The following is a 14,164-nucleotide window of genomic DNA, read 5'->3' as shown; positions in this document are numbered from 1 at the left end:
GCCTCGATCATCCCCAGGAATTTCCCAAATACAGAAACAATTGGCTAACTTCCACAGTGAGGAAGCTTAATTTCCTGAACCGAGGCTTGTTCAGTCCCACGGGCGTGGATGAGATTGTCTTAATAACATATTTGACCTTGAGCCACCTTGCTATTCTTAACATCTTTTTTATTTATTTTTTTTACCTCGGTGGAGATATAACGGGCTACTTTCCTCGATTGACTGCTTCCTCTCCCATCATTGTCATATTTTTACATGAAATAATTGGATCACCACCGTCTTTTTGCAGTGACCTTCAAACGTGGTCAAGACAGCCAAATGCTGATACTGTGAGTGTATCTCTGATGTTTGAAGAGGGAAATCTACTCGTATGTAATCACTATGGACATAAGCTCTTTTTCCAGCCTCTCCAGCGCTGATTTAAATATTTCAGTCTCATGAAGTTATGAATTTGGAAGAGGCGAAGTTGATTCAACTACAGACTGTGTTCTCTACTCAGTCTTCATTCGTTCATATCTAAATACTGTTTTCAAGCGTTGTTTCTAATGTATTCTTTCATTTTTCCCTCTTGTTATACAACTACATGATTACAGTGGGTGTAGAGAACTGTTGAATATTGACATATTCATATTCCAATTCTACAAAACTTTGTTTAACTTTATCGGTTGTTATCCGTCCATCTTCTACACTGACGTTCTCAGGCTGCCGGAGCTGATCCAATTTCTGAATGAAGTCATCTTTGGGTTTCAGTTCTATAGATTTATTGTGTTCATCTTGTGAAGGTGCTCGGTTCTTATTCCAGTACCTCAAAGTCAACTAGGTATCCAGCTGTGAGACTAAAAGCAGGCAGGTTTTACCCTGGACGTCCCGGTCCATTAACACGGCCAACACAGACAAACCTCATTCACACCTTCAGGCGGTTTGTGGTCGACATTTCACCTCAAATACTTTGTTTTCTGGACCGTCGGAGGAACCAGAGTACCTGCTGAAAAGCCCTGCATGCACCGAGAGGTCAGGCAAAGTTTGCAGAGGACTTAAACTAGAACCGTAGATATTCTCACTGTGAGGTAAGAGTGCTAACCACCAAGTCACTGCACGGCTGGCTAAGTTATTATTTAGCAGAATTGGAAAATTATAAGGTCGTTATGACCGGGTTTTAAACAAACTGACCGAGTTGTTATTCTGAGATTAAATATTTATTCACTTTCTTTAAACAGTAATGTACAATAGTTAACATGCTGAATCCTATTTAGTATTAGGAATATAATACTACCGTGTAATACAATGCCATGCGCTTCATACTAGTATAATGTATGAATCAAAGCAATGTGATGCACTATACTAAAAGATGATATGGTATATATTATAGTATGAAACGGTAACTAAATCTTCACTTTTTTGATAATTTGTTTAAATTCTTTCCAACTGAGAATTTATATTGTCCCATTTACAGGAACTCTGAATAACACGATCACACTGACTGTAACCTTGATTATGATTTGATCAGTTTCCATGTCGTCAGCTTTCCATTCTTGGAGCTTTGTGTTTGTCACGCGCAGTATTTGGGGGGAAAAGAAATCCTGATGGCACAAGAAGACTAGTTTATGCATGTGACGACACTGACACAAGCAAAAACACACTGCTTGCTTATCCTGATAAGAGTCTTTACAATGACGATGTTACTCAGGTCTTGCAATTTCAAAATTAACGTAAAAAGAAACTAGATTGATTAGTCTTGCTGACAAATCAGCAGCGTTGGGATCATGGGTGCTTCTCACAAACTGCCACAGTGCAAAGCATCCACTGACTGATCCAATGGTAGAATTGTTGCATATGAACCCGCTTCTGCAATCTGATCACTTTATTTAAACTCACCTTTTGATCAAATCAAGGTTACACCACCTCCTCCGATCCTATTGTCATTTCAATCCGATAGGGCCAATATACCCTGAAGTGTTTTTAAGACTGACTATAGATAGATTACTTTTGGTCCATGTATCCTCAGGTATGATATAACACAATATAGTAAGATATGAGAAATATATTACAATCTGACATTCCGCAATGCAATTCAATGTTATATTATTATGATACCATGTGATACTTTTCAATATGAAATTCTTATCATTATTATTAAATCTCAAATTTACGTCGTTTGGGTGCAGGATGGCAGTGCAGTGGTTAGCAGTGAGCACAACATGCCCATGGCGAGCATGCACTGGGCTCAAGGCCTCGTTTTTGCATTGTCGCTTAAGAAAAGTTTAGCTTTTACACGGCAAAGTTTTGAAAACCGCGTCCATTTACACAGAAATGGCACAAAACACTGAAAATGATGTCGTTAGCATGTAGGGCCACAAGTGATGCATCAAAAGTTTCCCGTTTTCACTTGAAAACATCACGTGAATGTGAGCGTGTGGTTGTCCGTCTCTCTTTGTTTGCCTTGTGATGGACTGGTTATCTGTCCAGGGTGTACACAACCTTCATCCATAGGCGGATGTGATGAAGAGGATTACGAGAAAAATCATTTACCTTAGAATCTATGAATTAATTCATCCTGAGGTTTCAGTTTTTGTGACAACAGATTTATTGAATTCACCTTTTACCCGCCTTGTGAAAGCACTTCCTCTTGAAATGTGAGATGCACTTTTACACATATGCCTGTGTTATCAGGGGGACTAATGGCAGTGGACTTCAGGGCATTAAAAGGGCTTTGGTGCTTTCTCAAGTCTGGCTGGCGTCTTGAAGACGCTGCGATAGAGTTCAACATCCCCACAGATGGTAACTAACATGTGTGTGTGCGTGTGCGTGTGTGTGTGTGTGTGTGTGTGTGTGTGTGTGTGTGTGTGTGTGTGTGTGTGTGTGTGTGTGTGTGTGTGTGTGTGTGTGTGTGTGTGTGTGTGTGTGTGTGTGTGTGTGTGTGTGTGTGTGTGTGTGTGTGTGTGTGTGTGTGTGTGTGTGTGTGTGTGTGTGTGTGTGTGTGTGTGTGTGTGTGTGTGTGTGTGTGTGTGTGTGTGTGTGTGTGTGTGTGTGTGTGTGTGTGTGTGTGTGTGCGCGTGCGTGCGTCCATTACTGATGTCCGCTCCTTGACCAGTTGGCCGGCTCCGGCACGCGGAAAGTGCCAGACAATAGTTGATTGTGACGATCGCAGAAAGTCTCTTTGTCTGAAAGTAAAAATGGAAACAATGGTCACTCTCCATAGTTTATAGGCCGTGCCATCTATACAGACTCGGCTCTTTCTGTCTTTTTTTAGTAATGCCAAAGCCAGCCTCACTATCTTCCACTTACAGCCATCCTCGATACACCAGGTGTTTGTGCTCATTATATATTTTTTTTTATGTCTTTCAGTCCCAAAAAGATGGGAATATTTAACTCAGCTTTTAATGTCTGAAACAGCAGGGCCCATGATGACGAGTGTGACCTTTTAGAAAACCAGAAACACTTGAAGGAGAATTTCTCATTTGCACATACTTCCTCTTTGCATGCAGCTCAGCACACATTTTCAAATGGAACTCAGGAGTGAGTGCTGCTGGTACGTGGAACGACTTTAAGGTCAACGGACTTGGAGTCCGTGCTGTCATGGGTGCGTTATTCCCCCGACAGGTTTCCTTGGAGATTTGACGCGGCTGATTATGGCGCTTCGATGAGAATCAGAGATGACCTTGGCAGGCGAATCGTCCGCATTTCCTTGAAGCCCGCTGTGGGAAATATTGTGCCATTTACCTTCATTTTCACTCGGAAGCTCGCAGTATTACAGCGTGTGCCTTTTTATGGAGCGCTTGTGACACAGTGAGATTTAAGCAATTTACCAGCTTGCAAGAGTGAAGATTACGTGTTCACATCTGGCACATATCGGCCAAATACAGGATATTGCACGCTCTAATTCAAGGGTGATTTTTCTAGGTCTGTTTTTAAAGCTTTCCTTTCTTGCTTTTCAGACCGTGCACCAATTTCAACGACAATTCAAATGGACAACATAATTAAGTTAAATGTCACATTGATTTTGATTAGATTTGATTTATCTGTGAACTGCAGTTAATCTGAGTTATCAAATAACTTACATGCTACCTTGATTTGCTCCTCCTGTAACTACATGATTTGCGTCTGTGTGACTGAAGTGAATATTGTGTAAATCGCGCATCAGTCCGTTTTGTACATATTTTCGTTCTGTTATTGTGTTTTGAAGAAAGGGGACACCCACTATAAGTTTGATCTTCTTTGTGCTCCTTTTCAATTATGTAAGAAAAAGAAAGAAAGAAAGAAAGAGCTTCATGTTTTGGACTTTTTATACAACCACAAAAGCAGAATGCTTTACTTTCATATTGATAGAAATGATTTTCGCTGGTTAACTCTAGGTCACATTTAGCACTATACTTACTCTCACCAATAGACAAAATGAAACATTGGCATTAATTTGGAGGATTTTTTTATTTAAAATTATACTTGCTGAATAAGCCACTATTATTTCTCTGTTTTGGCAACAGCTCTGATAGCAGTTACACTTCCTCGCTGCTAAGTGCTATTTGATGAAACGGTTGCCATAAACAACACTGGGAAAAAAAGAAACCTTCCATTTAACACACCATCCGATTTATCCATCTTAAGTTCACTGAGCTGATCTGGGTAAGAACTAACAAAGTCTATGATGCAATGTAAATTATCAGATTTTAATTAGTATATTTCACTTTCAAAATGTCACTCTTGTCTCGTGAACCTGTGGATTCCTTTATGCCTGGAGTCCAGCACCTAAACTGTTGACTGACGAAGCACTAATGACAGCTCCAGGCTTCAGATGGGATTACAGTTCTTGTGTTCGGGTCCAGTGAGGTGTGAGCTGTCGTTTCTAATCAGAGACTATATGCTTAAGACGTTGGCTCAGCGCACCTCCTGAGGATTCCACATGGTTTCCATACCAATAAGAAAGAGTGATGGCATGAAAAAAAGCTCCTTGCTGAGATGACAGGTGTCAGACATTTGATATAACACCCCGTAAGCATGTAATAAATGCAAATTACCACTGTCAACACTGGGGGAAGGTTGAATGAGCCATTTTGTGGACAAAGGTGGATTAAAACAAAGAGCAGAGAGATAAAGAAATCCGCTTCTTTATTTCAGAAGGAAAAATACAGTTTCATAAGTATATATTTCATTAGGTATTGTCATTAGTGAAGTGAAACTAGTAATAAAAAAAAGATTTCTGGTTTAACTGTCATTGAAGGCCACATGAAGACGACCATTTATTGATGGTAAAATTCACCAACGCAGCAAAACAAATGAGACACAAAAAAAAGGTTATAAGACCAAAAAACTGACAAATTCAGAAAAAAAATAAAATAACAGTAAACGTTCATAAAAGAGTCTAAAAGACCGGTGACGTCATTCACCAGCACAGCCAGCAGGAAACGTGGCACAAACGCTCAAAAGTCTTGTCACGTTTCACGAGAAAGGACGACGACAGAGAAAACTCGCAAAACCTGCGAGGTGGATATTTCATCAAAGGGTGGAAATACGATCGATATGCGGAAACGATTGCACGGCGTCGCGTTTTAATCCCCAAAGAAACTGAAACAACACCGGAAGAGATCTGTGTGGTTTGAACAAAGGTGGCGAGCTAAAAATCAAATGAAGAGAAAATATCAACTGGAAAGTGTACATTTAAAAATATAGAATTATAGGTTATAGCTTCTTGTGTACTGATGACGCACAGACGCACAGGCGGCAGTATGGAAAGCACGTGACGCGAGGAGAAAACATAACACAGACGAACGGGACAGAGGAAAATGCTGGAGAGAAATCAGGAAGCCGCGGCGGATTTTCCACACCCTGATGTGGGTAGACCCGTCCTGCCAGAACAACAGAGAGGGCACATTCTCTCCCCCCCCCCCCTCTCTCTCTCTCTCTCCCCTCTTTCCCCTCCCTCCCAACTTTCCCCTCTTCTCTCGGACAATGGAGGCCGCGGTGAAACAATGTCGAGAAGGGAAGGCCCGGGGTGTGTGTGGCAGCAATGAGAGGGTGGTCCGTGCGGCCTCTTTTACAGAGTTTTGAAGCAAGAGGGGATGTATAGAAAATCAGCGGGGATGAGGACGAGGGGCGGGGGTGAGGGGCGGTCGCAGGGAGGATGACATAAGATGGGAATGAAAGGTCTCGAGCGGAGACAGAACCGATGAGTGTCGAGGGTAACGCAGGGATATTTTTGTGTTCGAGTCTGAAAGTGGCCACGCTGATCCTGGAGAAGGGAAGGGGGCAGGCATTTTGGTGCACATAGAAACAATTCGTATAAAATAAACCCCCCCAAAAACAATATTTAACATTAAAATAAGAAAGGATGAGCTACAGAAAAGGTCATAGAAGGATTATCTCTGAGGTCCTGTTCACACGACAATGTTTTCAAGTGAAAACGGAAAATTTTTCGTAGCGTTTTGGGTCACTGAAGTCATGACTAATGAAAAAATGTTAGGAAATCCATTTAAAAAAACAAATAAAAACCCCAATGTTACTGTGCATCCAGGCTGTATTGACTCCCAGTCCATATTCTCCTTGGACTTAGTTTTATGGTCGATCGTTTTCAAAACATTGCTTTTCTGAAACAAGAGCGCAGTAGTCGCGGGGCAAAACACAGAGAAACGTTCACACCTACTGCAAGTTGAGCACGACCCAGTAGCACCACCCGAATCTGTTTGCACCCAGATGTCTCACATCCTCCTGATTATTCAGCTCAGAGAGGAGTTAGTTATCTTTGAAGTTGAAGGAAAACTTGTTTATCAGGCACTGTCATTTATAGTACAGGCACTGGCGTTTTAAAGTTCCTATCATAGCCGTGACTTCCCGTAATACGTCTCTTGTTATCTGAAATAGTCTTTACGGATATATATCTTTTTTTTAAACATCCGCATACAAGACAGCTTGGGGTAGTTGTACGGTTTGTTTTTGCACTTTTACCAGATGTATGATACAGCCTTCATTTAATCAGGAAGTTTGAATTGATATTGTAATAATGTGATTATGATATTTGTTCCCCACTATAATGACTTAGAATCATATTTGGGGTATTATATTTCCCTCATTTGATAGAAAAAAATCTTCATGTTGTCTTGTTATATTGGTGAGAGATAAAGATGGGCTGCATCTTATTAGGATGCGTTCAAGTACCTGTTAAAATGAAAACTACTCGTATTGAAATCAAATTAAATCCTCTGTGAACTGTTCTGTCATGTAAGCCTTTCGCTACTCAACCTTTTCTCAGCTGTTACGCAGTACAAACTGTTTAAAATCTGCCGGGTTACATGACTTTATGTTACGTGAACTGACGCTTTCTGTTAAAGCGTCAGTATCCTTCTCATAATCCTCATAATCCTCAACAGGCAGCTCAGATTTCTGCAAGACAAGCTTTGATATACACACCATAACACACCTGATCAGCACCAAACTCTCCTTGAATTCAGTTAATTTAGGTTTATTGTGCCTTTGGTTTGTTTTCTAAAAACTTATAGAGTTCAAGACGGTTTGTGACTATTTCTCTTTACCCTTCAAAGGTGTTCCAGTCTTTCAGATTTTATTTTATTTACACAAGTGTCCAATGAATGCAACATACCATCCGCATTCCTCAAACAGCTGATTTTAATTGAACGTACAAATGCCGAACACATTCTGGATACTCGTCCATACGCAAGGCCAAACATAAAATGAAAACCTTGAAAAGAAGACGTGTGTGTGCGTGTTGGAGAATTGTGCAAGTGTCTGTGAAAAAAATCGACCTGACCAAAGCAAAACTGAAAGCAGGAAAGGTTGTGATGACCTGAAAGTGACTTTGCTGCCCATGAGGGTGAACAAGAAGATGTCATCACAATTCTGACACTGCAGTTACCTTCTCATACACCGCCGTGACAGCACTGGGTCACTTTTGTCTGCAGCTCCACCAAGTTGTTTTTCACGAAGCAAAATAAGGAAACACAACATGAAGAGATGCATGCATTAAAAAAACAACAACAAAAAAACTAAATGTAGACAAAAATAGAACATGCGTAGAACATTTGTCACAAACCATAAATAGCAATATGGACAAAAGAACCACTAACTCACTGAAACGGTTAACAAACTGTACAGACAAGCCAGAAATGAGCAAAAAAAGGTAAACAAAACACACAAAATAACACAAAACAAAATATTTTTAATAACCATAAAAGAGACATGCGGTAACAATAAAGATGTAAACCCGTATATGTGCGTCTGTATTTTCTAAATGTTCTGACATTATTAAAGTAACGTGAGCCACCATGATTAGAGTTAACTATGTCTGGCGTAAGTTAAATGTAAAACCTTTTCCAAGCCGGTGGCGCCATCTGCTGGTGCTGAAATGACTTACAGTTATTTGTTCCGCCCAAACAGGCTGGATGACCTTCCGCTGTTTCCCCGTTGAGCCACATGAAGCGTCACTGTGACTTTATCCTGCTTCTGGGATTTAAATGTCCCCAGCCGGGGCTGGAGTGCATGCGGCCAGCCACTGATGATGTATTGACCGAAAACACTCTTGTTTTATCGCTTCTCATTACTATTTATAGCCTTCGCACACGGCGGCTGCGCCATTACTGTCGCTGTGGTTGCGGGAGCGCGCCTCGCATCAGATGGAGAGTGCGCGTTCGCGGAGGACTGCGGGTGATTTATAAAGAGGCGGTGTGGGAACGCAGAGGGGGCGGGGAGGGGAGGGGAGGGGGGGTCTGCAGCGGCTGATCGGAGCTTTCTTTCCTACACTTCACCAGGAAAAGAAGAGAGAGCACTGACAATGGGAAACCTCTCCACAGGGTAACGGACCACGACGCGTTGATTTGACGGTGCTTTGCGCGTGAACTTGCATGAATGAGGCTTTTTAGGTGATGTTGAGCTGTAATGAGAGCCGCTGACACAGAGGGAATTGTTCAGAAAAAAAGCCTTCAATGTGTGCAGGAATGGAATTATAGTGGGTCTGTTTTATATATATATATTAGACCATAGATGGACTCCATCATGCTGTGGAATCATAATGGCCGAATGCATCAGTTCAGAGCAGGGACTAACATTAACCACTGAAATTAGATCTTGAATGATTAAATTGTCTCCATCTCATTGTAAATAACAATTAACACAAGTTGTGGCTGCTGCTGTGGATCTCTCAGAACACATGTTCTAATCAGCTGCAGGACATGTGGCGGTTATGTTTCCCAAAACAAACTCTCGCGAGGTCAGGTGACATTTAGGTGCTGACATTTACTTAAAAGAAAAAATCCAGTGACCAACAGTGTGTTTATTTTACTATATTAGTCCACCCAGGAAAGGAGATCAGCGTCTATCTTCTCTTTCACTGAAGCAAATCAGGACCAGATTAAAAAAAAACAGTCAAGTCACATTTAAACAGTTTGCTCACGGTGTCACATCATAAAGGACAATTAATGGATATCACTGAGGTTTAGGAAATATTCTGAAAGGAATATATACTCGGAATGATGTAAAACTCATCATTTTTGAAAACTGTGTCTTGTAGTTTAACATCCCAAAATATAATCGATTGGGCCTTGGATGATGACAAATCATCCATGAAGATTTCATGCAATACGGGTGAGTAGTTTTTGTCAAAATTTGGTAAAATACATACATTAATACCAATAAATAAATAAATACACGTGGCCAAAAACAAGCGTGGCGTTGGCGAAGGTCTGCGCTCTACCGAACGTAGTTCTAGTTTGCTAATGCACCCCTCTGGTGGAATGTTACTGTTTTGTAAAGGTACAATGTATGTGGCCGAAATAACACTTAAAATGGCTTTTAAAACCCACAGAAGCCTTAAAAACTTTTTATTCCAGCTCATCTTTGTGTTCATTTTAGGCGACTTTAATGAAAATAGTTTCACTCCTCATGTTTCACCAGATTGCGCCTCGTGTGTTGAAACCTTTGGGTGGGTTATTAGTTGTCGGGCTTTAGTGAGAATCTCTTTTGAAACATGACTTGTTTTGTTCCAGTAACTTCAGGAGCGACGACGCGTCCGATCAGGCCTCCAGAGAAAAGTGTGTAACCAGAAGAATCAGCAGCAGTGTAACTTATTACTACAGTCCACTGTCTGAGGCAGGAGGTCCTCCTAAACATGAAGGGACACTCCACACTTCCCTTTCTCCTCCTCCTCCTCCTCCTCCGTCTGTCTCCGACTCTTCCTCCAGTACCGACGATTCCTCTTCCCTGCTCTCTGATTCGACCCTCTTCTCCACCTCACGCCCGCTTCTCGTTTTCTTCTCCTGGTTCGGCGCCAAGCCGGGACCGGTGGCCAAGTACAGGGACCTTTACCTGGATCGGGGCATGGACGTCCTCTGGGTACGGAGCAGTGTGACGCACTTCCTTTGGCCTCGGTGGGGCCTCGACTATAGTCTGAAGGTTTTGAATATGCTGGAGGAGCCGCAGTTCTCCAAGAGGTTGTTGCTGGTCCACGCCTCCTCCATCGGCGGCTACACTTTCACCCAGATACTCTCCCACATCGCTCACGGAGAGAAGAGACACGGAGGCCTCGCCCAGCGGGTGATTGGGCAAATCTACGACAGCCTGGTGGTGGGAAATCTGGAGTACATGGCGATAGGTGAGTGAGAGTGACAGCAAGGGGCATGCTGGGACTTCAAACCCAATTCAAACAAGCTTATGACCATTTCAGCTAGTTTGACTTAAAACTTAATGTTCTGTAAGACTTTTGCTTTATTTTTCTATTGAATAGGATTATTTGTTACATTACTCTTAATATAAAAGGGGTGTTAATGCACCAGTTATAGGAGTTTTGACATTTCATTGTATTTTGATCCTGAAGGTTTCATTAGAATTGGCTGCATGTTGAGATTGTAGTAATCTAAGGTAGTAAAAGTTTAGTTTTGTTGAAATGTAGTCAATTTCTTTACATATGCTCTGCTCAACAACAACAACAAATTTAAAGGTTATTGTGGCACTATTTTACCGGTCCGGCCCACTCATGAGGAAATTTGGTTTCTGAAGTAAAATGTGTTTGACACCCTCAGTTTAGACCAAGAAAAATTAAGATAGTAAAATTAAGACAAACAGTTAATTACTCAAAAAACACTGTGAGGCTCTCCGATTTTAATTTTAATTTTAATTAAAATTTTTAGTTTTATATTTACTTATTTATTTACTTGAATGGTACAGTGCATATTTATGTACAAACAACCTCTGGGATTTTCACCAGGTTGCTGTAAATAATCTGGATTTAGCACAAGGCTCATTTCTATCCGTTGTCCCACACATAGAACATGTAAACAATATTCACTAATAAGAGGCCTTGTAAACAATCGTGTCGTGCTCAAGGGAGTTCCAGCGCATTACTAGTTTGTCAAAGAGCCTCTAAAACATTAATTCACTTTTAAGTTGTGACCCTTAGATAAATTGTTTTGCTTGTTAAAATTCAAGGTTGTAAAGAAAAAGTTACCAGGTTCACGCTGAAATATGAAAATTAGAATTAGTCTTGTTGAACATATCTTTTGTTAAAGGAGGTTTGGATGAAGTTTTGCCTCAGACTATATAAAGTTGCCCCCTGCTGTGTTTAAAAAAAAAAAAGAAGAAAGCTCAGTGGAATATCTGCCATTACTATTTGTAGTAAAACTGTTTATTTATTCCAACAATATTTTATCAACTCCACAATTGACGTACTTATACCCATCTGGTCATACCTGATTGGATTTCAAGTAGTTTTTTTACTGGTTTCCCCGCAATAATTAACTCAAGTAGAGTCTTGGGAACCGTTAAGCCTGCATGGATTCTGTGTCACTATTAATAGCGTCCAGCGAGCCATGTTCCATGTACACATGTTTAACCTTGAGATTGATTGACATGGTCGCTTCAATCCAAACATGTCTCACATCCCCGCTCCGGTTTTGATTGTTTTATTTTCTCGGAGCGTCCAGGCTTTAATCGTTACCGGCGTTGCCAACGTAGACGGTTGCTACGGACGTCAAGCGAGACGTCACGGTGACACAGTGGGAGGTTCATCGTCCCTGCATGTGCTCATATCTGTCGTCGGGCTTTCACTACGGGCGCCGGCCACGTCGGTCTAAAGTCTCGGAGGCGTCACAGTCCACCGCGAGCTCGTACGTCAGAATCACACGGCTCGGGTTACTTTCGAGTTGGATATGTGTGTCACTGCTTTAAATATTTCATTAGCAGCTGACCTACTGATCCAGCTTGTCCGCGGCCCAGGAATTCTTTGACGAAGCTCGTTCTCAGTCTGCCTCACTGCAGCGTCGGTGAACGGTTCATTTGTTTAGATCGCAGTAAATCGGGAGTGAAGTGTGGGTTTATATCTTTATACACATCTTATACTGCAGTATTTTGCAAAAAATGTTAAAAGCGATTGGATTGAATACCAGAAATTATTATTGCACAGAATATATAAAGAAATGATTAATGCATGTTGCACACAGAGATGAAAAGAGGAAACTTTGTGAGCCGATTTAAACCACAATACAGTTCAAATGGTGGTTTCCATCAGCAACAAGTCTTTAAAAAATGTCAAATAAAATCCGGAAAAAAAAGATGTTTGACCCCAAATAGAGACGATAACAGTAAAAGATAAATCGAGGCATAATAAGAAATGTTCTATGTAATTAAATTGTACGCTTCAAACAGGCTAAACAATGGAAGTACAACATTTGTCCTATAGGTCAGCATATATAAACACACATTCCAGACATTCTCCAGGTTCCATAGAGAATCTTCGTGATTGTATTGTTAGAAGACTTTTTGTTAAAAGTTTCTTCTCTCTGGTTTTGTCCATCAGGTCTCGGGAGGACTCTGCTGCCCCGTTTGCACGGCCTCGTCAAGCACGCCGCCATGCTTTACTTCTGGCTCTTCAGAAGACACACGGCGGACGTCTACGACCGACTCGTCCAGGTTTTCCGCTGCAGCCCCATCGCCGCGCCGGCCCTCTTCTTCTACAGCGAGGACGACGCCCTGTGCCACACCGCCGCCATCGAGGACGTGATGGACCTGTGGCGGCAGCGCGGCGTGGCCGTGCACAGCAGGAAGTGGGAGGAGTCGGTGCACGCCGCTCACATGCGGCGCCACCCGGGGGATTACCTCGCCGCGCTGCGCCACTTCTTGAACTCTCTGCCGCTTTCCTGAAAGCAGAAATCTAAACTTTTTCCAGCTGCACGGGCACTTTTAGAAACATCCTAAATGTGATTTTAATCGAGATTTTCCTCTATAAATCAATGAGCTGACGTTCTTCCAGTTTAAACATTCTTTTGTGATTGATTGTTACGGTCTGATTTTAACAAAAGTTCCACTTTTCAGTGTGCGATAATCAGTGAACTACGGCTGCCCTTCACTAATGTGATGCACATTCTGCATGCATCGACCTACAGCAGGTATCAGTTAATCAAGTGTTGAATCAAATAGAGACGTAAGCATGTTTTTGCACAAGATGTTGAATAAAAGCAACAAATTTTCACCTGAAACTGTTTTTTTCTTTTTGTTTTTATTGAACAATAAGTATAATGACGTACAAAGTTTTTACGCTTGCCCGGACCTGAACTTACCTCCGTTCTAGAAATGACGCAAAAGCCGATTGAAATAGTTGAAATCCCCCAGATTCAAACTCGAAAGATGTTTTTCCAGCCGTGAACCGGCTGCCAGGTTTCTGTAACGCTCCGTTTTGACCTCCAAGCGGTGTTGAAATGACTCGTCTGACTTTCACTTTTGAAGGAGGCTCATTTTGGAGTCCGACAGTCGTTCATCAAGAATCAAGTCAGAATTACAGGATTTCCGACGGCCCTCAAAATAAAGTCCCTTTCATTGAGTTGCTTTAAATCTTTTTATCAAACTACAACAAATGTTTGTAGTTGTCATTCTGAATGTTTCATTATCGTTTCACTGCAACACCCCCATCGAGATGATGCATAACGCATAAAAGAAATACACACAGTTACATTATTATAAAGCTCATAAGACTTTATGTTATTGCTTAAGCAGTTGATTTTCCTCGTCATCAAGAGTTTTATCTGAACACTACATGGGGATTTTTGGAGAAAACTTCCCAAGAATTCCCTCCAGGGCTTCTGTTACTGGATCTCATTATTCAGGGATTCCAACTTTCAGCATTTTACTCTTTCCACTGATGATAATAGCAACTGAAATCTCTTTTTCTGTGTTA

At 41.5% G+C, this 14,164-nt stretch overlaps 1 protein-coding gene across 2 annotated transcripts; it reads left to right on the top strand.

The window, feature by feature from the left end:
• Positions 1-8,637: 8,637 nt before the first annotated feature.
• LOC308127446 (transmembrane protein 53-A-like) lies at positions 8,638-13,466 on the top strand. 2 transcript variants are annotated; one of them, XM_080492499.1, is made up of 4 exons: positions 8,642-8,796; positions 9,512-9,585; positions 9,987-10,591; positions 12,791-13,466. In XM_080492499.1, the coding sequence occupies exons 2-4, from the start codon at positions 9,575-9,577 to the stop codon at positions 13,132-13,134; spliced, it is 960 nt and encodes a 319-aa protein (XP_080348625.1). In that variant the 5' UTR covers positions 8,642-8,796; positions 9,512-9,574; the 3' UTR covers positions 13,135-13,466. The 2 variants fall into 2 exon arrangements, with proteins under 2 accessions (XP_080348624.1, XP_080348625.1); XM_080492498.1 differs by lacking the exon at positions 9,512-9,585 and having other exon boundaries at positions 8,638-8,796.
• Positions 13,467-14,164: the final 698 nt, after the last annotated feature.

The sequence above is a fragment of the Lipophrys pholis genome, assembly GCF_963383615.2.
Source record: "Lipophrys pholis genome assembly, chromosome: 22".
NCBI lineage: Eukaryota > Metazoa > Chordata > Actinopteri > Blenniiformes > Blenniidae > Lipophrys > Lipophrys pholis.
This window is presented reverse-complemented; position numbering and strand designations above follow the sequence as displayed.

Excerpts from the sequence above, each read along its gene's own strand:
- LOC308127446 (XM_080492498.1), top strand. The coding sequence starts at position 8,777 with ATGGGAAACCTCTCCACAGG. Across the intron at positions 8,797-9,986 it reads ATGGGAAACCTCTCCACAGG|TAACTTCAGGAGCGACGACG; the intron begins GTAACGGACCAC and ends GTTTTGTTCCAG. Across the intron at positions 10,592-12,790 it reads TCTGGAGTACATGGCGATAG|GTCTCGGGAGGACTCTGCTG; the intron begins GTGAGTGAGAGT and ends TTTGTCCATCAG.